The sequence below is a fragment of the Zonotrichia albicollis genome, chromosome 27 (genome assembly GCF_047830755.1).
Source record: "Zonotrichia albicollis isolate bZonAlb1 chromosome 27, bZonAlb1.hap1, whole genome shotgun sequence".
Taxonomy (NCBI): Eukaryota; Metazoa; Chordata; class Aves; order Passeriformes; family Passerellidae; genus Zonotrichia; species Zonotrichia albicollis.
In genome coordinates this window covers 1551085-1567606 of record NC_133845.1, presented here as the reverse complement: position 1 = coordinate 1567606, position 16522 = coordinate 1551085, and the positions used below count along the sequence as shown (strand labels likewise).

At 49.2% G+C, this 16522-nt stretch overlaps 2 protein-coding genes across 13 annotated transcripts in view; one reads left to right on the top strand and one right to left on the bottom strand.

Moving 5' to 3' along the window:
- Positions 1 to 1474, bottom strand: part of IL18 (interleukin 18) — a 15368-nt gene extending 13894 nt beyond the window's left edge. For 5 of the 12 annotated variants that reach the window (XM_074559600.1, XM_074559604.1, XM_074559610.1 and 2 more), the window contains exon 1: positions 1081 to 1474. The gene's annotated coding sequence lies outside the window, so the exon portion shown is untranslated. Of the gene's footprint in view, positions 1 to 940 lie in introns of all 12 variants that reach the window. The other 7 variants (XM_074559597.1, XM_005496561.4, XM_074559603.1 and 4 more) reach the window with 2 other exon arrangements.
- On the top strand, positions 759 to 16522 carry BCO2 (beta-carotene oxygenase 2). The gene is given in 14 exon segments (XM_005496564.3): positions 759 to 962; positions 965 to 1120; positions 1895 to 1987; positions 5261 to 5465; positions 6419 to 6630; positions 7554 to 7669; positions 9212 to 9314; positions 10331 to 10459; positions 10584 to 10744; positions 12041 to 12208; positions 14614 to 14751; positions 14925 to 15107; positions 15472 to 15582; positions 15846 to 16522. Coding segments are annotated over 14 exon segments (1932 nt in total). The 5' UTR covers positions 759 to 919; the 3' UTR covers positions 15960 to 16522.

Sequence of the window (16522 nt, the reverse complement as noted above, 5' to 3'; positions counted from 1 at the left end):
AGCAATGCCCTGAGAGCAGCACCAATGCCCTGGCAGTGGCAGTAATGCCCTGAGAGCAGTAGCAATGCCCTGGCAGCGGCAGTAATGCCCTGAGAGCAGCACCAATGCCCTGGCAGCAGCAGCAATGCCCTGGCAGTGGTGGCAATGCCCTGGCAGCAGCAGCAATGCCCTGGCACCAGCACCAATGCCCTGAGAGCAGTAGCAATGCTCTGGCAGTGGTGGCAATGCCCTGGCAGCAGTAGCAATGCCCTGAGAGCAGCAGCAATGCCCTGGCAGCAGCAGCAATGTCCTGGCAGTGGTGGCAATGCCCTGGCAGCAGTAGCAATGCCCGGGCAGCAGCAGCCATGCCCTGGCAGCAGCAGCAATGCCCTGGCAGTGGCAGCAATGCCCGGGCAGCGGCACCAATGCCCGGGCAGCAGCACCAATGCCCTGGCAGCAGCAGCAATGCCCGGGCAGCGGCACCAATGCCCGGGCAGCAGCACCAATGCCCTGGCAGCAGCAGCAATGCCCGGGCAGCAGCAGCAATGCCCTGGCAGCAGTAGCAATGCTCTGGCAGTGGTGGCAATGCCCTGGCAGCAGTAGCAATGCCCTGAGAGCAGCAGCAATGCCCGGGCAGCAGCAGCAATGCCCTGGCAGTGGTGGCAATGCCCTGGCAGCAGCAGCAATGCCCTGGCAGCGGCACCAATGCCCTGAAAGCAGTAGCAATGCCCTGGCAGTGGTGGCAATGCCCTGGCAGCAGCAGCAATGCCCTGGCAGCAGCAGCAGCAATGCCCGGGCACTCGCGGCTCACCTGGCCCAGGTGCACGGAGCGCTCGGGGCCGGCGAGCGCCGCGCTGGCGGCAGGACCCGCCCCGGCCCGCGGGACGCGGCGCTGCTGCGGGCAGGGCGCTGCTGCGGACACGGCTCTTATTGTGAAAGGATGATGAGAGGCAGCGCTCACCTCTCCCGTCCATCGCTGCCTCCCTGCTCGCTGCCCTGGCACCGCTACCTCCGCCCGCTCGCTCCCAGCCGATGCTTTCTGCCCGCCGGAACATGTTCGCCAAAATCCTTCTGTCCGCCACCAGCCTTCTGCTCGCTCACCTGCTGCATTTCCTCTGCTCTTTGATGCAATTCATTCCAGGTAAAACGCGTTAAAATCCCTTTCATCCCGTGCCCTCGGAAAGGGGCTGCTGCTGCTAACACGGGTCGGGAGAACGATTCCTATTGTCAGGCATTAGCGACGGAGCGATTTGAAGTCTTTGTTAGATGGCACAAAATGCCTGTTGTTTGCTGAATGGATAAAGGGCAGAGGCAAGGATTACAGCAGATACAGATGGTCTAGAGCTGGAAAAGCAGCACACAGCAGATTCTGTGTGCGAGGGAGCCAGCTGGAAGTGGGCAGGGAGAGGGTTCTTTGGAGCCGCATCGTTGCCGAGGCTTTAACCCGACCGTGCAAACGGTGAACTGCCCCAAAGGATTTGTATCACAGCTTTGTGTCATCATTGTACCGCTTGGGCTGCTTTTTGTTTGGGGTTTTTTCCCCCTTCGTTTTATTTTGTTTATTTGTTTACTCGTTTTCTGTAATTAGGAACCAATAAAAATCATGGCCGACCTCAAGGGAATTTCTGCTGTTTGATGGTAGTGGTAGTTTTGTGCCCTTTAAATTCAAAGCACTGCTTCCCAGGTGTCCAAAGAGCTGAAAAAAATCTCAACTCTGCCTTGTTGTGCCATGAGAAGACCCCAAAGTGTAAACTCTAATTTTTCTGGGAAATCAACAGCTATTTCATGTGCTGGGGTTCACTGTCGCCTTCCTCCTTCCCTTCCTTTGAGCCTTCCCCTGCTCTTTCTCCATTTATTTTTTCCCTGTGTTTTCTGTCGTTTCTTCTCTGTTTTCCTTTGCTCCTCGGGCTGTTAGAGAGGAAGTCGGTGCCTGAGGCCCTGGCCATGGGGAACCAAGCAGCTGCGTGGAGCAAGGAGCCCAGCACGGGCACATCCCGGCACTCGCCAGGCAAGTGCTGCCCCTTCCCCTCGGAAATCCCGCTGCGAGCTCAGGGCTCCGACCCTGGGGATGGCTGGAGTCCAGAGGGCACAAATCCACAGCTCTGCTTCGGCCTGGGGTCGGGGAGAACTGCTTTGCTTCCATGTTGCGCCAGTGTTTTATATGGAACAAAACACAGCCTGTGCTGGAGGAAAATTCCCAGTTCGAATGTTCCTCGGGGAGAACAGAATTCTTGCCTCATTCTCCCTACCTGAAGAATATAACGAGCATTCTGTTTGCTAAATTTTGCCCTTAATTCTGGAGTCAAACAATTAGACTGTGCATGGAGAGGTGGATCCTGAGCCTTGGCTTTGAAGGTGTAGATTAAAATCAAAATGGCGTTGCCCATGTAGCAAATGGCTCCCATGCTTCTATCATCCACCATTCCAGATTTCGTGTGCCACCCACTGCTGTGGAAATGCAATTTAATGTCTGATTCATGGTGGCTGCACCCACAGCAGCTTTCTCTTCAAAAGCCTGGTCCTTCGTCCCACCTATATCTGCATAGAAGCAATCAATAAATAATCAATGCTGGGCTGTCAGTTTGTACGGGCCAGTGAAATCATGGCACACTGTGCAGGGAAACAGGAGCTGAACAAAGGATAACTCTGCTGTGGTTGCCTGCTATGTTAAGAAAATATTGGAGGAAAGTTAACACCTCTGTGTCTGGCACTGCCTCTGCTGGGACATGCCAAAGACCTTAAGCGTGTTTTTAAAAGTCTGAGGTAGGATGGAAAGGAACTACAGTGGAGAAATGAGGGTTCTGTGATCTTGTGCCGATTTTCAAATGTTCAAGCACACACAGAGAGCCCTGCTGAGACTGTCGGCTTTTAATTATGGATTCAAGTTCTTCCATCTCGGAGTGTGGCCAGAACTGAAGGAATAATTTTATTTATGCATTCTTTAAAATTAAAAACCGGCCTATCTTCTGCCTTCCTCAGAGAGAGATTGGTCCATTCTTGGGGAGCTGGATGTTTAAAAAGGGTTTTTTTATGAGTGAGTTTTCCCCTGAAGCTGAAACAGCTTTTTTGAAATTACTCAGGAGCATTGTGTGGAGCAGGAGTTCTCTGTGCTTCGTGCATTCAAAGTTCACTTAAAGTTAACAGTTATTAGTCACATCTCTTTTTGTTTACTAGGGAAGATATGTTGGTTTGTTTTTTTTCTTCTGGCATGCCTTCCCTCCCACTAGCTGTTCAGAATTGTCTGCAATGACTTGTCTCGTTTCTGGAAGTTTCTGTTTTGACTCATGTTGGTGTTGGGATTCGCTCCCATTTTGCCAGGGAGTGAATTTCTGCCAGGATCTTCAGCTCATTTGAGTGATGCTCAGAAGAAAAAAACCAATCCATTCTCTTGCTGTGCTTCTTTCTCCCTTTCTGGCCTGCGTTTGGGGCATTCCCTTAAATATTCTTGTTGTTTATAGTCCATTCTATTGAAGTCCAGTTTGTAGGGGATGCCTCGGAATGAATTCTAATGAGATGAGTTCTAACTAGATCAGATTTCAAGGATTACTGAGATGACCACGTGAATGGTTATCACAGGACAGGAAAAACAAAAAGAACTTGGCTTACTTAGCTTAGGAAGTGATATGATTCTTCACCCTAAATACAAGACAAGGAAGAGAAAACTACCAAAACTATACACCAGACCTGCCATAAAAACAAGAATAAGACCCTTTGGTAAATTGGAAGCATTTTCCTGATCATCTGGACAAGGAGCAGTTATCAAAAGAGGGAATAAATGCATGTAGACATAATAATTTTTAACACAGAATTCTTAAATACGAATTTCTGGGGCAGCAGTTGGGAGGGGTGGACTCAGGAGGTCTTTTCCAGCCCTGGTCAGGCTCTTTTGTGGAATGTATCTTTGCAAAATTTCCATTTACAGTGCTCTCCAGGAACTTTCAATGTAGTGCTGTCTTGAGTCATGCCAGCTTTGTTTCTGCTTGGATGTGAATTATTTCCTTATGGATGTGTTTCTCTCATTCTTTAAGGCGTATTTTGCATCTTTGCAAACGAAATCTTCTAAATATCTCCTTATGGATGTGTTTCTCTCGTTCTTTAATGTGTATTTTGCATCTTTGCAATCCCCATCTGCGTTTCTGTAAACACTTCAGAGATCTAAAGGGGGATTTGGGGATTGGCAGATTGGAGAGCTAGACTGGCCTTTTACCTTCTTGCAATCCTAACACACAACCTGTGGGTGTTTTTGTGTAGAGAAACAAGCTCAGCAGAGTTCAGCCTGCCGGCTCAGCTCCTTTGCAGATAGTCCAGCTGAAATAGTGGATTTCCTCTGGAGATGTTGAGCAAAAGGTTTCAGAGGAGGGAAATTGGGCAGCAGCTGCGCTTGGTCACCTGGATTAAAGGATGTAGGCCAGAAGCAGTGGTGGCGAAAGAGCAGAAAATCAGAGTGAATTCTGAAACAGCCCGGACTCCCTTCAGTGTGTGGTGTCTGAGCAGCCCTGGGCGATGGAGCTCTGCCTGCCATTGCCCTTTTGGGTCAGCATTTCCCCCACCTCAGTGCTCAGCAGTGTCTCGGGGAGAGCACAGAGCGGCTGCACTGAGGGCAGGATGGGCAGGTGCCAATCTGGGCAGGGAGGCACCCCCGGCTAAATCCACCTCTGCAGCTAAATGGATTGCTAAAACAATCCTTGTGTTGATGAGGCTTTGCAAACCAGGCTGTGGGAGCCAATCACTGACATTACTGGTGGCTCACAGCATTCCAATCACTTCATGCTCTCCTGGGGCTTTTGTTCTCCAAAAGGGGTGGTTGCAGCCAAACCAGAAGCTTCGTCATAAATTATCCTTCTCTGCTTATCTCCCTGCCAAATAAAAGTTGTAAATCTATCTTGTGCTGTAAATGGGCTTGGGCTCAGTTTCATTGGTCTTCTTCCATTTTTTGCAGGTTTTTTTCTCTTCTCTTAATTATTTGCAAAATTAAATCCAAATATGCATTTCTTTGATTAAAAGAAAAGGCATTATCTTTTCCATCATCCTATATCTGTTACCTCCTTTGGGCTGCAGAACTAGTGTTTCTTGTGGATTAACTAGAGCAGAGTATCTACAAGATTTTCAGCTCCCTGTGGATGTGTTGGGTTTTGTGGCATTACTTTGAGTATCCACCACAGCTTGGCTGCTTGCTGAATGCTCTTCTCCCTGACATCCAATCTCAGGATCTAGCATTTGTCACTCAATTCCAGTGAAAATCTCAATTCCCTGTGTTTTGTCCTCCCTGCTCTCTTTGCAGGTTTCAAGCATTACCTGCCCAGCCCATCCAAGGAGCAAACCCTCTGCCACAGACCCCGGGGGCTGCAATGCATCTCCCCCTTAGTGCAGAGCGTGGAGGAGACCCCCGAGCCCATCCCAGCCAAGATCAAAGGCCACATTCCCAAGTGGATCAATGGAAATCTCCTGAGGAATGGCCCTGGCAAGTTCGAGTTTGGCAATGACAAGTAAGTCTCCTTTAAATGAATTTTTAAATGCCCCTGGGCAGAACGCTGCCTGAACCTAAAGGGGACACCCCTCATGACTATTTAGAGCATCTTTTAGCTTCTTTTTATGTAAGGGAAGGAAGAAATACCAATGTCACTCTTTTGAGAGCAGTTGCTCCCTCAGTTGGGAACTCCCATTTTCTGCAAAGAGGACCTGGGTGGTGAAGTCACCCAGGCTGGCAAGGCTGAGTCACAGGGAACATCTCGCTCACAAAGAACATGCCCAGCTTTGTCCTCTGTCCTGAGCAAAAATCCACCCCTGAGCACTCTGAAATAAATCCAGGGCAGGAATTTGGAGAGTTGGTTGCACCAAATGGTGTGAACTGCTTTAGAAGCAGATCCACCCAGTTGTAAGAATAATATATTAAAATGCCCCCAGAAGGCACTGACTCCCTGTGGCTTGGAATGTGCCATTGCAGTAACTGACAGCTCAGCTGGTGTCAGTAACTGGCCAAAGCTGATCTCCTCCTCATATTCCTAGAGTGAGACCATCAGGTGTTCTGGGAGTCTCACAAATCCCTTGGTTTGGAGACAATGACATCCTGCAAGAAGCTGAGAGCTAAACGCCCCTGCGTTTGCAGTAATAATTTATGTTGTTGTACATTACAGCACAAACTCCATTCCCTCTGCAGAGGTGGGTGGTTTATCTATATAGATTATTCCCAAAAAACCTTACAGCATTTGCAAACACCACATCCCACAGCTATGAATATACTTGTTTCAATTTGGTTTGATTTGGTTTGATTTGGTTTGTTTGATTCAGAGGTTGTCCCAAACAAAGCTGTCGTTAATATATTATTCAAGGGATCTGGGAATCAGCTTTTACAAACATCAATAAACCTAACAAGAGGGTACTACACAGCATCATACAATGCCCAACTCTTCTTCATCTCTTTTTTTCTCCCTCCGGGAAGGTTTAACCACTGGTTTGATGGCATGGCCCTGCTGCACCAGTTCCAGCTGGCCCATGGCACGGTGACCTACAGGAGCAGGTTCCTGCAGAGCAGCTCCTACCTGAGGAACAGCCAGCACAGCCGCATTGTGGCCTCAGAGTTTGGCACCTTGGCCATGCCAGACCCGTGCAAGAGCCTCTTTGGGCGCTTCCTGTCCCGCTTCGAGCCGCCACGTACGAGTGCTTCTGTGAAACCTGAGGGGCTGCTGAGATCTCCTTGGAGGAACTTGTGGTTAGGTGGAAAGGGAGGGGAGAGGAAGTCTGGCAGACTTTCTGTGAGCCCGTGTTTTTCTTAGAATATGGCCCAAATTCCAAAATTATGCAAATTGGTGTCATCCTCAGCGGGGGGAGGCAGAGTTTAATGTTTTAATGCCACTTCAGCTCGCTCAACCCTGCGTCTTTCTGCAAATTTCCCAAAGAAAGCTCTCCCCGAGAGAACATCCTGTGCAGTGCTGATAATGAGCATTACAGCCTGATGTTCTACCTGAGACACAGCTTTGCCCTTAGAACACCTTGCCTTGCTAAGCTTGTAGGGTAAGTGGGCTAATCCCTCCCTTCCTGGACTAAGGGGCAGGAGATTATTGGGTAGGGTGAGGGATGGAGCTGCGCAGGAATGGAAGTTCCAGTACCTGTAGGATTCTGTGTACGTCAGGGAAGAAAGAGGCTTAAATGCAAGCAAGGTGTTCCCCACTAAAACCAGCAGGGCTGAAGTTTGCACCTTGTTGCTGATGCTGTGACCATCCTCTGTTTGTCCTCTCCCCTCCTGCCACATCATCTGTCCTTTCCCGAGGTGCTCACACCTTCTCTCGGGGTGACACCCCCCAAATCCCCACCCCAGCTCCCTCAAGGCATTCCAGACCTCTCCACATCCCTCACCTGCCTCTGCCCGCTCCAGCAGTGATTCCATCTCTGTCCTTGTCCTTTTCACCCAGCTCCACCTGCACAGTTTCCCTGTGTAGATTATCAAGATGTTTCCAATCAATCTCCCAGGGATTAATGCCACTGCAAATGGGTTTATTTGTTTAAACATGTCTAACTTGCCATAATTCAACATGAGCTGCACAGAGCTGTACACAATGCCAGGATTTCTGTTTCAGAGCCCAGTGACAACTGCAATGTGAACTACGTGCTGTACAAAGGGGATTACTATGTCAGCAGCGAGAACATCTGCATGCACAAGGTGGACCCAGAGACGCTGGAAACAAAGGAGAAGGTGGGAAAAGGGAGCTGAGATGTGGTGGCGCAGAACCACACCTTGCTGGATCGAGGGGAATTCCATCTCCGGAGGGATTTGTCTGTGCCTGCAGCATCTCCGAGTGCCGAGTCCCTGGGCAGCTCTCAGGCGTGGGGGTGCAGTCACTGCCTGGCTGGGCACAGCTATCAGTTCTCCTCTGCTCTCCCTGCTTGCCTGGGCTTGTCTGCGCCTCTCAGCAGAACAGGAAACGGCTTTTTTCCGCGCGCAAGAAAAAGTGAACATTGCTGGTCTCACATCTGCCTGTTCCCTGCTGCTTTGCTTTCGTATCGATTCTCTTGATCTGCTTTTTCCACCTCAAGCTTTGCACGCTCCAGAGCTGCCCCTGGTCAAACCCTGTTGTAAAGGGGTGGTTCAGCTGCCACTTGATTTTCTCCCCCCTGTTAGGAAATGACCAAAACATCAGAGAAGTTTTTCCCTGTGACAGAAGAAGGTGACCTGTGACAGCACAGCACAAGCTATGTAGGGCTGTCCTGAGCCATGCCAGCTTTGTTTCTGCTTGGATGTGAATTATTTCCTTATGGATGTGTTCCTCTCATTCTTTCATGCATATTTTGCACCTTGGCAAGTGAAATCTTCAAAATATCTCCTTGTGGATGTGTTCCTCTCATTCTTTCATGCATATTTTGCACCTTTGCAAGTGAAATCTTCAAAATGTCTCCTTATGGATGTGTTCCTCTCATTCTTTAATGCATATTTTGCACTTTTGCAAACGAAATCCCCCCTGCCTGCACCCTTAGAGGGGATTTGGGCTGGACAGCTGTGGGAAGGGCTGAGGGAGGATTCTGCCCTTTCTAAGTCAGTATTTACTGCTGGGCTGTTTGACACCAGAAAATGCCAGCTCAGAGCATCCCTCAGGTTGTGAGGGAGCCACTCCAGGAATTCTGCAGGGTCAGCAGTGAGTCATGAATAAGCTGTGTGTAAAGCACAGCCACTGAGCTGTGCTGGGTGGTTTGCCAGCTGACCTGTTTGTAAACCAGACCGCAGTCATGAAAAGACACATGGGGATTTTCAGGTTCAGCTCTGTTGAGCCATCTTGTCATAAAATGAAAAGAATTCCCCTCAAGTGTATTTTTTTAGCTGCAGGCAGTTATTTTTTTGGGTAAGCGAAGAAATGGAAGGGATTATCTCACATTTAAACTCTCCAGTTTGTGATGCCTTAATAGGACCTGGTTTTGTGAGCTTGCAGTGACAAAACTCTTGGTGATTTCTTGGGGCAGTGACCATCCCTTCACACACCTACCTGTGCTTCTTGTGGGCATCATTCCCACTGCACCCGTACCCTAAGGACATCTGTGTCCTCCAAGGAATGTCTACTGCTATTAGTCCTGCTTCACTGATAGAGAAATATCCTTATTTTCAAGGATTTGCAGGCAGAATGAAGGCTGGAGTCCAGATGCCACAATATTAATAATGAATAAAATCTGCTCTTCTTCCTCAGACTTCCACAAAAGCGACCCTTGGGGAAGTTGTGCACTGACTGAAAATCTCTGGCATTTGCAGGTGGACTGGAGCAAGTTTATTGCAGTGAATGGGGCCACAGCTCATCCCCACTACGAGTCTGATGGGACAACCTACAACATGGGCAATTCCTATGGGAAGCACGGTGAGGAGGGCATGGCCAGGCTGGTTTTTGGGCAGGGGGTGCAGGACCCCTCCTGGTGCTGCTTCAAGGAGCAGCTGTTGGAGAAACACCCAAAGAGACCTGAAAATTGCTGTTCCTCAAATGTCAAAATGTCAGTGTCAATCTGTGCCATAAAACTGGCTCCTCTCAGGATTTAGTTGCAGATGCTTCTGACTTTGGCCTGTGAATGTACAGCAAATTCTCCTCTTGCTCTCCCAAGCTTTGCTGGAAAACAGGAGAATGATTTTTTTAAAGTCCCCTCCACTGTTAAAGCCTCATCTGAAGAAATTTATCAATTCATGTTTTTCACTTAGAATAAATTGGCTTTTGATGAGCACCATAAGGGTTTTTGCAGGAGGGGAGACAGAATTTATTCTGGTCACCTGGCTATCTTCCAGCAAAGCTGGGTTTTATGGGATGTTTTTCTTCTTCTCAGAACTCTGAGCATCTTGATAGGATCCTGTTCCATCCACATGGCTGCTCAGTGAAATCCTTCTTTTCCAGAGGCCTCTGAGAACAGCCACTGCCCTTTATTGTGATCCCTTGTGATTTTCCCAGTTTTGACCATTTTCCATTCTTTCTGCTTTCATTTCCTTTTGGCCTCAGAAAAGCCCAGCTCCGTGCCATGTGATTTTCCAGCTGGACATACCAAGCTCTAGATCATTATTACTCAGGAGTGCCATCCTTTCCTGCTCATATGCCAGGTTTATTAAATGAGGATTACTAAGGCTCAGAGTTTTCATTTCCTGTGGGCTTGGTTTTCATCCTGCCCATGTTATCACAGGACAGCACTTCAGGCAGAGCTGGCATTCTCCCAGGCTAAGATCCCTCTATTTCCTTTCAAGCATCCCCTTTTCGTTGTTCTTTTGGTAGATAAATCCTCTGTAGATGCTTTACTGCCTGTTGGGAGATGTTTAGGAGGGGTTATTCCAAGTATTCCTGGAGGACAGGGAGGAGCAGAGCCTGAGTTTGGTTTGAACACCTTCTCCCCTTTCCAGGATCCAGCTACAACATCATCAGGGTCCCCCCACAGGAGTCAGGCCACGGGGACACCTTGGAGGGAGCCAAAGTTCTGTGCTCCATCCCTCCCAGGAACAGGGCAAAGCCATCCTACTACCACAGCTTTGGTAAGATTCCACCCCAAAACCAGGGAATTCGGGAAAATGCGGTGCAGAAAGGGCTGGCCAGCTCTCTCTGCCCTGGAGATGTTTTCTTTTCATTTTGGGTGATATTCCTCCCTTCTCTCCTCAGGCATGACTGAAAACTACATCATTTTCATCGAGCAGCCCCTCAAGCTGAACCTGCTGAAGATCATCACCTCCAAGCTCTGTGGGAAAGCCATCTACGATGGGATCAGCTGGGAGCCTCAGCACAACACCTACTTCCACGTGGTGAACAAGCACACTGGGGAGGTGAGGGGGTCTTTGGCCCCTGCAGCAGCTAATCTGGAACTTCAGTTCCAAATTTCCAATTTTTTTTTTTCCCCAATTTTTTGGGAACTTTCATTCCCAAAAGTGCTACATAGCAGCCATGGGGAGTTTAGGAACCAATCCAGAAGTTACTGCAATAAATATTTTAAAGTTTATTGTAGTGTACATTTACACTGCAATGTTTATTTGTAGATTTGTTAAAAATGGGATTTCTTCGTGCATTTTCCTCTTTATTCATTCATTTCTTTGCCAGGCAGAAAGAAGCAGTTTGGAGGGACAGGGACTGAAATGCAGGTCCCAGGTACTACAGGGTATAAAAAAGTCAGAACCTGGGAAAGATGCACAGCAAGGTTAATTGATATTTTGGGTTTTCTTTGTCGAGTTTTGCTCCTTAGGTACTTAAGGCAGCCCTTTTGTAGTGACACAAGGACAGAAGGCAAAGCCCAAGGGGTGAGAGGGGTTGCAGAGGGGGGCAGAGTGTGGTATTTGCAGGGATCTTCAGTACGGGGAGAGAATGATGCATCTGACTCCATCTTATCAGAAGGCTAATTAATTATTTTATTATAGTATATTCTCATGACTGTCAGCCAACAGTTCCAACACACACACACACACCTGGCCCTGATAGTCCAAGGAAACAAAACACCATGACTTTGGGTAAATAATCTCCATATTGCATTCTGCTTTTGCACAAACACGGGCACAGCAAATGAGATAAGAGTTGTTTTGATCACTCTTTGTGGTTCAGAGAATGTGAAACCCGGGAGTATTCTCGGGAAGAATTGTGCCTCGCTTTTCTCTGTGAAGGTGAATTTCTCTGTGAATGATGAGGACTGCATTGATATCAGAAGGGTAATTAATTACTTTATGACACTACATTATTCTATGCTATATTACATTGATTCTAAACTGAATCTTCCAGGCACCAAACTCTGCACACAATCTTGTGACTGTCCTGACTCAGACACACACACCTGGTCCTGATAGACCAAGGAAATAAAACACCGTGACCTTAGGTAAATAATTGCAGTATGCAGTAATCCATATTGCATTCTGCTTTTGCACAAACACAAGCACAGCAAGTGATAGGAATTGATTTTCCTTTCTCTGGGGTTCAGAGAATGTGAAATCCAGCAATATTCTCGGGGAGAATTGCGCCTTGCTTTTCTCTACCAAGAGAAATGCGGGGCTGCCGGAGAGAGGAGGAGGAGGAGGAGGAGGAGGAGGAGGAGAGGCAGGAGCTTGCAGAGGAGCTGAGCTGTGCCCTGCTCCCTGCAGGTGCTGCCGGGCTCGTGGTGCTCGCAGCCCTTCGTCAGCTTCCACCAGATCAACGCCTTCGAGGAGCGGGGCTGCGTGGTGCTGGACCTGTGCTGCCAGGACGAGGGCACCAGCCTGGCCCTGTACACGCTGCAGAACCTCCGGAGGAGCGGGCAAGGGCTGGACCAGGTGAGATCCCTGCCCCTGCTCCCCCAGCAGCTGCTGCAGTAAATGAGCCTTGCTTGGTCTTATCCTATGCAAGCTGTTCCAGCTCCAGAGCTCAGTCCCCAAGGGGACTGGGTGCCAGAAGCCAGCTCGCCCTCAGACCAAGGCCATGGGACAGCCCTAGCAAGCAGGGAGATATTCAGCTCTTAGTGATCAGGCAGCTCTTGTGATTTCAGCTTTGCTTGCTAGGTAGCTTTTCCCTTGGCCTAAGGCTCCAGCAGACGGGAGAGAGAGGAGAAGCAGAAGACGCTGGCTGTTCCACGAGTGTGGCTTTATTGTAGGGGTCTGTGAAGGGTCTCAGCTCTTCTTCTTCCGAGTTAGTAGGGGTACAGTATGCTACTTTTATACCCTTGGCCTGGATCCAGTCCTGACCAATGGCAAAGGTGTTAGAGTGACCATAAGTGACCAATAGTAGGGTTTAACACAATATTGCCTTCCATGGCTATAGGGATAAGGTACAAGGCGGATGTCCCTGGAGACAGGAAACTTCTTTGCCGCTGTGTCAGCATTCTGTTCTCCAAGGGGCCCTGGCTAAACCTGAGGGGTTTACTACACTGCAGCAGTTGATTTTCTGCAGCAAAGCTCAGGTTGGGAGAATGGAGAACGCCGTGGGGACAGCACAAGCACAATCCGTGAAAACTGAAATGATCATCTCTTGATGCTTTCTCTCTTTTTATATCTCTCTCCATGGAGCGTGCCCTTGAAACTCTTCAAGCCCTGTGTGTGACATAGAGCTCCGTAGCCTGGCAGGATTTATTTCTGTTTTAAAACCTTGGTTTTAATGACATTCATTTTCCCTATCCGCGTGTAATGCAATTTTCCCCCCAGAAATGATGCAAAATAAGTTGTAGCATAACTTCTAAATGGAAAAAGAAAAAGGAACCCTGTTCTTTAAGACATTACTTCATGAAACGAGCAGTTTTTTTTGAAAATCACAGAAACACAAATACCACAGAAACCCCTGCCCTGTTCCTCACAGACACCTCACAACAGCACATTCAAATAAATTATTTATTGTGCCCAGGTCTGTGAAAAGCCCCGTTTCAGGCTGTGTGAGGGGCATTATTTTGCATAGGTCACACATGGGAAAAGTGGGGGTGCTTTCAGTTTCTCAGCGTGCAGATGTGTTTGTTGGAAACCCAGCGTGCTGAGGGGACTGCTGCATGTCCAGACAGGGCTGAACTTCCTCTGTCTGTCCTGAGCTGTCTAGAACCAGCTCAGCCCCTGCCTGAGAGGGGCACAGCTGCGTCCCTTCGGGTTCTGCTTTCTCTTGGCATTTATTCTGGGCGTTTCTCAAGCATTTTCCGAGCCTACGCAAGTAGAGCAGATTGTTAACACCAGCTTTTATTTTGTCCTCCTCTGAGCACAACCCAGGTGGAGTTGGATGTGGCTGGAGGTGTCCTGGTGCCAGCACTGGGCCTGTGTTTCCAGCAGGCACGTTCTTCAAGGGACAAGTGGCATCACCAGCACACTTCACCCACGCACACGCAGAGGAGTCATTTCAGAACAGAACCTCAAACTTCACTGCAGCAAAAGCCTCACGACTGTCTGGGCATGGCTTGTCTGCTTTCCCCAAATTTTCTGCCTCACTAACCCTGGCAGAGTATTCTGTCTGGCAGAGTTCCTCAGCCAGATTATACAAACCAGTAAAGTTTTGAAAACAAGGTTAACATGTAATTAAAGTGAGCTTAACTGAGCTGGTGGGTTGTGGATTGAAGTAACTGAGACACACCAAAACAGGGTCCTTATCTATTTTAATTAAATGGGAATATGATGGGTTGTGAACTTGGCTTGAGCAGAGCTTTAGTGGCAGTGGTGGAATTATCCTCTCAGTGTGCTGTCTGCCACACTGGGGGCTGCACTTTGCTCCCCAGGTAAACCCATCATCATTCCCTGGGCCTCCAACCATGAATCCACAGGTACCTGAGCATGGAGGAGGGAATCCTGCAGGGGAACTTGAGGCACTGAGGGCACAGTGCTCTCCTGCTTCTCCTCAGAGTGATGTGAAGCAACACAAGCCTGTTCTAACTGAATAAAACACAATGCAGTGTCTGTCCCACTGCTGGATTTGGTGATAATGGGTTTTTTTTGGGCTGATTTGCATACCCAGCTCAGCATTAATTACTGTGAGAGCAGTGCGGACCCTTTTAATTCATGTGGTTTTGGATTCTGCTGTAAATTACTGGAACATGCAGGAACTTATTCTTTCCATTATGTGCTTTACTTTACCAGAACTCGGTCAAACATGTAAGGAAAAGAAGAAGAAGAATTCAGGGGTGTCTAAAACTTCAGAATTGTTCCCTAAAAGTGCATTTAAGCAGAAATGTGTGTCCTCTGCCCATCACCATCACTCTCTGTCTCTGTAACAGGTTTATGCCTCCGTGCCCAGAGCTTTCCCTCGCCGCTTTGTTCTCCCTCTGGACGTGGGCTCAGACACACCCGTGGGCAAAAACCTGAACCCGCTGCCTTACACCCAGGCAAAGGCTGTGAAAGGTGCAGATGGCAAGGTGTGTACCAAACCATAAATGCCTTTATGCAGCAGCTCCTGGACCTCGGAGCTTTAACCACCTTTGGTTGTGTGATGGTTGGTGGGACCAGCCAGCTCTCCTGCCCTGCCCGAGCGGAACCAACCCTGCACATTTCCTGGAGAAATTACCCTGCAATTTTCTTTTTCTCCCAGGTGTGGTGCACACATGAAAATCTGCACCCTGAGGGCTTTGAGAAAGTCGGGGGCCTGGAGTTCCCCCAGATCAATTACTCTGGGTACAACGGCCGCAGGTACCGCTACTTCTACGGCTGCGGCTTCGGGCACCTGCTCGGAGACTCCCTGATCAAGGTCGATGTGGAGACCAAGAATTTCAAGGTGAGGTGAAGGCAGCTCATCGAGTCCTTCCCCTGAAGTGCATTTGAAGGTGTGACATTTACTGGGGGGTTTTTAGGGCTTTGCACAGATGGGTCTGGGATGAGATTCCCAATTTCATCCCTCACCTGGCACCCTTATGAACGTGGCACAGTCACCAAACAGGAGAGGATGGCACCAGTACACTCCTGGAATGAAAAAAAAGTTAATAAAAAGTTGAACTCTTAAGTTTCTTGGAGCCCAGAGTATTTCCAGGTGCCTTTGTGGGGAGCATTGTAACTCTGCTCAGTGCAGCAGACAAGTATTAATGCAATGAAGCTCATCCATATGTCCCTGAAGCTCATCCATGTGTTCCTGTGCTTGCTAGATCTGGCAGGAGGAGGGATGCTACCCGTCAGAGCCCGTGTTTGTGCCAGTGCCCAATGCCACGGCAGAGGACAGCGGAGTCATCTTGTCCGTGGTGGTCTCCCCTGCTGAGGTAACTTGCTGCCTGCAGTTTGTCAAAGTCACACAGCATTAATTCACTTTTTAAACCTCGCAGCCGAGCTGGAGGCTCCTGGCAGGTGCTCCCCAGAGGCAGTGCAGGCAGGAGTTCTCCCCAGGCTGTTGGTGTGTCCCCAGTGAGGCTCGGAGCTCCTGCCCTGCAGGTTTGCTCTCCGTGGTTTGCTCTGTGCCTTTGTGTGCAAACACTGCGAGAAGTTCAGCCTGGGCGCTCACTCTGCCTCTCTGCTCCTCCTGCAGGACCAAAGTGCTTTCCTGCTCGTGCTGGATGCAGAGACCTTCCAGGAGCTGGGCCGAGCAGAGGTCGGGGTGCCAGTGCCTTACGGGTTCCACGGCGTCTTCAGTGCCCACTGAGGAGCTCCTGGGCACCTCCTGGGACTCAGGGCCGAGCCAGCCCCACGAGGAGCCTCTGCTGCCTTCACCTCCCACCTTTCCATCGCGTCTGGGATGAAGGAGCTGCTTTTTCTCCACCACAACCTCCTGTATTCCTAACAAAACACAGCCAAGGAAGGCAGGAACCCCTTTGCTCCCACAGCCCACTGCTTTATCTGCATTTTTTTTACTATCTTGCTAGACCAGCTGGAGCAGAAGTTCGCAAAGGATGCCAGGGTGAGGCTTGCAAGGCAGAAAATGGAAGTTGAGGTGATAAAACCCTTCCTGTGGTGCCCTGAGGGGAAGAGAACATCAACATTCAGGGCTGTGACTTTGGCTGAAACATTTAGAGCAGACGAGAGGAGTAAAACCCAGCGGGTGACAGGTGGGCCCAGTGAGGGGGAATAAATAAATCCCCCCTTGCATCCAGGTTGCCTTCGGGGGGCTCCAGGGGGTAGATGCAGACACTCACAGAAGCTGTGCTCGTGCTTTTTTCTGTACCATAGCAGTGCCCTCAAATAAAACCTTGGGAAGTTTTTCCTTTC